Source organism: Brienomyrus brachyistius, chromosome 7, assembly GCF_023856365.1.
Source record: "Brienomyrus brachyistius isolate T26 chromosome 7, BBRACH_0.4, whole genome shotgun sequence".
Classification (NCBI taxonomy): domain Eukaryota; kingdom Metazoa; phylum Chordata; class Actinopteri; order Osteoglossiformes; family Mormyridae; genus Brienomyrus; species Brienomyrus brachyistius.
The window spans coordinates 5,956,253-5,962,252 of record NC_064539.1 but is presented as its reverse complement, the minus strand read 5'-3'; the positions used below and the strand labels follow the sequence as shown (position 1 = coordinate 5,962,252).

The window sequence follows — 6,000 nt, the reverse complement described above, 5'->3', positions numbered from 1 at the left end:
ATAGAATGGCTTTTAAGGTGTTAATCCTTGAATATGTACATTCTCATTCCACGTGGCGATTTCCAGCCATTTTTACACAAACATAGATGCATAAATAAACTGGAAAATAAAAATAGAATTTTGTGGAGGGTGGGTGGACGCTTCCCGTTTTGACGGTCACGTTAATGGCTTATGCTAGCTGCTGTGAGGGATCGGAGCGATCGATGCACAGCTTCTCCAGAACCCCCCCCAATCCCCTGCCCCCCACCCCAGCCCCGGGTGCAAACCGCACGCCGTGTTGCTGGCCGCCTCAGGTGAGGTCAGGCAAATAGTGCAGTCAGTCCATCTCAGTCAGTCCAATCACCATCAAACATTAATAAGGAGGAAAAAAAGCTGAAGACGTCTACAACTGAATAGAACATTATGCTCTTCGACTGTTTCTATTGTCTTTATTTAAAACGGTAAAACAGAATCTTAATGACCTTGACTTTTACGCCAGAGAAAAACGTTAATGTTATTTTCCACTGAATTCCGCTCGCGGCAAATATCAGTCCGGCATCACTCGTAACTGATTATTAATAAGACTCTTAACACTGCGTCGTGTGAAATGAAACACATACATCTGTGCAGGCCTCATGGTTAAAATGCTTCACGTTCAACTGAAGAATATATTTACCCTCTTTTATACTTAGACAAAACATTTTTTGGTAAAATTAAAAAAAAAAAAATCATATCTGGTCTACATTTACATTGTTTTATTAGATTAAAAATGCTTTTACTCAGTTAAGAATGGCAGTTATTAAAGTACCTTTGCTCCCTCGGAATAAATTCAAGGCCTCTTAGTCAGCATATTTTTCTTTTTTCTTTCTTTTGTTCCTTTCCATAGGTTCTTTAAGGTAACAACAGACATGCTTGGACAAATATGATACAGTCTTGTTAAATGGTTTTAGTCACTTTTTCAAACTAAAAATCTTTCTTTTCTTTTTTTTCCTCGATTTCAATTAACAATAACATTTACAAAGTGTTCAAGAGTACATGAGTAAGTCGAATGAAAACTTCCAAAAAGTTATCCGCCTTGATCTGTTTTGTAAATATTTATATGTATATATAGTGTTTCTCTTTTCCTTAGCAGAGTTTGGTAGTCAGGTGGTCAGATTGTTTCAAAATCTCCGTGTTGTACATGTCCAAGGCGTGGTTGACCCGGATCATCTCGCTGTTGTTGAGTTTCAGCCGATGTTTCAGCATACAGGAGAAGAGGTCGAGCTGCGGTTTGCCGGGGGCCACCGGAGGCGCCAGACGGTTGATCCGGTCCCTGATGTCCAGCAGCAGCAGCATGACGGACGACGACGAGTAAAACTGCGTCCCCTGGGTGTACGACTGGTTGACCTGCTGTACGGCGCTGCGTAGGAGGTCGGCGTTGAAGCGCAGGCTGTATCCGAACACCTGGATGTCAGAGATCTTGATGTAGATCTGCCTCTTGTTGGGGTCGGAGAGATCTACCGGGCCCTGGCCGGTATCATTGCGCACGCTGGTGGGTACTTTGGCCCGGCTACGCAGGTAGATGTGCACCGTCTCAAAGAAGGTCTTCCAGCGGTTGCCGAGCAGCAGGGTCCAGTTGTAGCATTGTGAGCTCTGCAAGCGTACCCTCTCCCAACGCGGGTAGCCGTGCTCGCCAAAGGGCATGCTCCACCCCTCTGAGTGGCTGCCACTGAACGGGTTGACGTAAACGAAGAACATGGGGTCGACACTGCTGTTGCGCATCTGGCAGATCTTCATGGAGAGCCCGACGATCATGTGCAGGTAGTCCATGCGGTTCTTGTTGCTCTTGAGCGTGAGAGACATGCGCTTGCGCCACCGCGGGTCGAAGAAGGTCTCCAGGCGGATCTCGTTGCTGATGAAGGTGGTGTGCACGTACAGGCGCGAGTCCATCTTCTGCAGCAGGTACTTCAATTCCAGGTCCTGGAAGTCCAGGTCTGTCTCGAAGCTGATGAACTGCTCGCTGCGCTCCGAGTCCACGTTCTGCGGCTCGCAGCGGCCGCGGTACAACTTGTAGCCCTTGTTGCAGGAGCCGCACTGCGAGATGTTGGCCAGGCTGCACATGGCGCAGCTGTTGTTGCCGCCGATCACGCAGGGGATGGGCCTCTGGCACAGGCTGCCTCCCGTGTGACACACGCAGGTCCGTTGGCTCTCCAGGAAGGTGCCCCAGAAGCCGTTCTCATTGCAGTACAAGAAGGACTGGACCCTGTTCAGCCACTGCAGCACGGACCTGCACAACGGGCAACAGAGGGAAAAGATATTCAGCAACATTTGCTCGCAATGCAACCGTGAAGCGACGGCCATTTCCCGCCATTCCCTGAGGCTGCCCGCCTCATTTCCTGAGTAGATCTTTCCGCTCTTCTCCATATTTTCCCCCCAGGCCTCCTCCCCTGTCATCTCTACAGTCCTTTATCTCTGCTAGATGAGGGAGAGTTATGATTTCAGTAGGGAATGTGTCAAGGTTAAAACGACACGAAAATTAACCCAATTTGCAAGGATGACTCTGATGACAGTTGTCCCAGATCAAACTGCAGGGACAGGCGATGGGGCTAGTAGCACACACCGCAAAGTCCGTTTAACTGTTTAGTGAGGACGAGCTCAAACAGAACCCTGCCGATCATAGATTAGGCTGTTCCTCTCGCCACTGCGGTTTGAGATCTTGGTACTTTGTATAAACATCAGTTTGTCACACTAGTTTCAAAATGAATGAAGTGAATAGGATATATTACATTTGAAGGCATTTTTTTTGTTCCAAAGTGTCCAATTGAATCCACAATTTTAAACCAGATCACAAGATAGTCATGAGTAAATCTGGGAAACAGTTTTGTAAATATCGCTTGACTTTTCTAAAAGTCAGTAGTGAAGAGACATAGACAAAACTACAGAATGAGAACAATGGCTGTGTCATATTGCAAAGCTACAATATTCATAACTCAAAAGCAGGATACATACATTCATTGGTTTCCCTACATACTGGTGTAGATACAACTGTTTCAACTGTGATATTTTTGCTAGCTGGCCAGTGGTCATTACAAAAAATTGCAGAGTAAAAGTCATACAGTAGGAACAGTTAGAAAAACTGTAAATGTATGAGCTACTGACAAAGATACTATTTGTTCATATATTACTAACATTATATATTTTCACATTACATGGGCCAATTTCCTGGGGACCATTTGCCTGTATCTTTTTTCCATACACAGATATTTTCTATGCTCCTTTCCAATGCTGTTATATAGGAGTACGGTTTATGCGTATATGTCCATACCAAAAAATAATGTCTTCCATTTGCTGCCTATTAGGAACCAAAGAGAGCTGATAGTATCCCAAGTCTGCCTCGCTAGAGGCGGGTCCGGTTTGAGCCGGTACGCACTTCAAAGGCCTCCAGCTGCATCTTTTACTCTCCTGTTACCTGTTTTCTCCAGGAGTGACATGCAACTCTGCGGTTTGCCACAGAGGCCGATATGGAAATGACGGGAATCGACTGAACACGGGTTGTTTGTACAAACCCACACGTAATCCCCACACCGGGAACAGGGACTTGGACTGGTTCTGGCACTCAGTGTGGATGACAGACATTACTGCAAGCAAGGGAGGGAAAGCCAGCAGTGCTTCCGGCAAATGAAACACTAGGAATTCTATGTCGGTTTTCTGCATTGATTGCAGATGCAGATCAAACACTCCAGCGCATTTTAGGTTTCATCCCTATTTTGTTTTAATTATCACAACTGTAATTTGGGGAAAAACATTCTATTTTATTTCACTGCACAGTTTTTCATGAAAGTTAAACTTGTCCCCAACTGTCCCCACAATGTGATACAAAATGTTATTCTAACTTTTGGGAACCATTTTTTCAGTCAAGGGGGAACTCAGTTTTATTAAAATCTGTCAGTGCAATCAAAGAACTAAAAATGCCAAAGGTCTTGTATTTTCTTTAGTTACTTATGGTTAAGGTTAGGGCTGGGTTGGGGTTAAGGTTTCAATTGCTGGGATTAGGGTTTTTCCCATAGAAATGGATGGTTCTCACAAATATATGAGCACAGGTGTGTGTGTGTGTGTGTGTGTGTGTGTGTGTGTGTAACAGGATTTGGTCTTCCTGTGTCACCATAGCAAAAATGTCATAATATCTGATTACGGGTTGATCTAACAGACCCGTCTCTCCAAACACAGGCACATGAGACGCGCAGGTGTGGTGAAGTTCGCCGTTTGCTGTCACAGATCTCTGAGTGTGCCTTAATCAGGGTACGAGTGATGGCAGATTGGCCCAGTTAAAGAGAAGCCATTAGTCTGGGTGGTAAAGAACAGCTACAGGATGCCGTCTGCACACCGGGAACGGCAGAGTGTTGCAGGCTATTCGCTTAATCGCTCACTGCCAGGCGATTAAAAGCCGTGTCTCGACAACAGCAAGCAGAGAAGCCGAGACGAGCATATCACTTCCACAATTGGCTGGCAAGTCGGGATGCCAGAAAGCAGGTTTTGAGCCCCCTGACCCCCTGATCATGTCATTAGTGGCTGATGCATTGGAGAAAAAAAAGCTTCTCTATATCATCTTCCGTTTGAATAACTTAATATTTAAATAGCAACATGTTTCCCGATGCTTAATGCATTGTCTTTGGTGTTAATGCATTCATATTCCTCAGCAAGGCATTATCACTTGCAACAGACCCTGAACCTCATAAGCAGCTATGGAAAAGGGAAGGATGTTTGGATGGAATTAGTACACAGGCAGATATTATGCATAACTACAGATATCTGTATTTGGTCGTATCGTGTTTATTTACTTATATAAATTGCCCCACATTCTGTCACCTGTCACAAAGGCAATTCTGCTTGTGTTTTTCCCGAATTCTGGTGCGGTAATTAATTAAATCCGGATACTGGCCAGAAACCCGTATGTCTGACAAGATTAGTGAATTTTTGAAAAGTCTTGCTGCTGTACGGGACAGACTATGTTTTTTTATTTAATAATTATTACAAGGCACTTGGCTGAGAGCTGTGTTTCTGCTGAGCCCGGATGAGAGGCTCGGTGATTGTATACACACACACTCACACACACACACACACACACACACACACACACACCATGCAGCGGGACAGTGTTCAGGTCAGGTGGAGGGCAGAGCCACGCTCCCTTAAGAGCAGCAAAACGGGGAGTCATGACTTTCGACAGCCCTGCGGTGGTGTTGGGGGGGGGTGGTGGGGGGTGGGGGGAGGGGCAATGAACTTCTGCTTCCATTTCCTTACCACACTTAAGGGCCCCAATACCAGAAAGGACCGTCAGGGTCAAATGAAGCACATGGGGTGTGTGTTGGTGTGTGTGTGCCTGTGTGGGGACGGGATGTGGTTGTAAATCTCCACACCTGTAGGGGGCGCTATCATCCATTCACGCCGAGCCCTAGATTTGGCACCCGTCACTGCCTCTTACCATGAAAACACTGTGATTTCTGCGTTGCCGCATGGCAACGGCTGCCCGGTTCCCTCGACGACCGTGACGGCGGTAATGTCATTTTCCATCAAAGCACAGAACGCGGTACATCAAACGCTTAGACGCCAGAGAAGCACACAGTGTGCAGGCAGAGATTAACTGTCACCTAAACGACTTAATGCCGTTTGTGTGATTGCGCTCAATGTAAATTATGTTCATTTATTTCATCTTGTTTCAATTACATGGCTCTGATAGCACTCTTGATATTGTCACAAACATCCATTAGCATTAGTTCTAAGTGTGTTCAGGTGACTTCGAATTTACACGTGCTTGCTTCCCTTAGTTCGATCCCCTCATCCAGATAGATTTTTAATCATCCATGTTCCCTGGCGTTGGGAACATTTTGTCCTCAAGTCACTCACAAACACATAGATGATGAATAGAACATTCTAGGTTTTATCCTGGGGACCTTTCCTACAGACTTCCTCTGGGAGTGCAGAGGGGATTGTCTCTCTCCCAAATGTCGATATCTGCATTACTTTGCAAAAAGTAACCCAAGG

General features: G+C 45.7%; 1 protein-coding gene across 3 annotated transcripts in view; it reads right to left on the bottom strand.

Moving 5' to 3' along the window:
* Positions 1–408: 408 nt before the first annotated feature.
* brinp1 (bone morphogenetic protein/retinoic acid inducible neural-specific 1) overlaps positions 409–6,000 on the bottom strand; it is an 85,600-nt gene continuing 80,008 nt past the window's right edge. For all 3 annotated transcript variants that reach the window (XM_049021421.1, XM_049021422.1, XM_049021423.1), the window contains exon 8: positions 409–2,245. In XM_049021421.1, the coding sequence (XP_048877378.1) occupies positions 1,105–2,245 (1,141 nt within the window). In that variant the 3' untranslated portion in view covers positions 409–1,104. The remainder of the gene's footprint in view (positions 2,246–6,000) is intronic.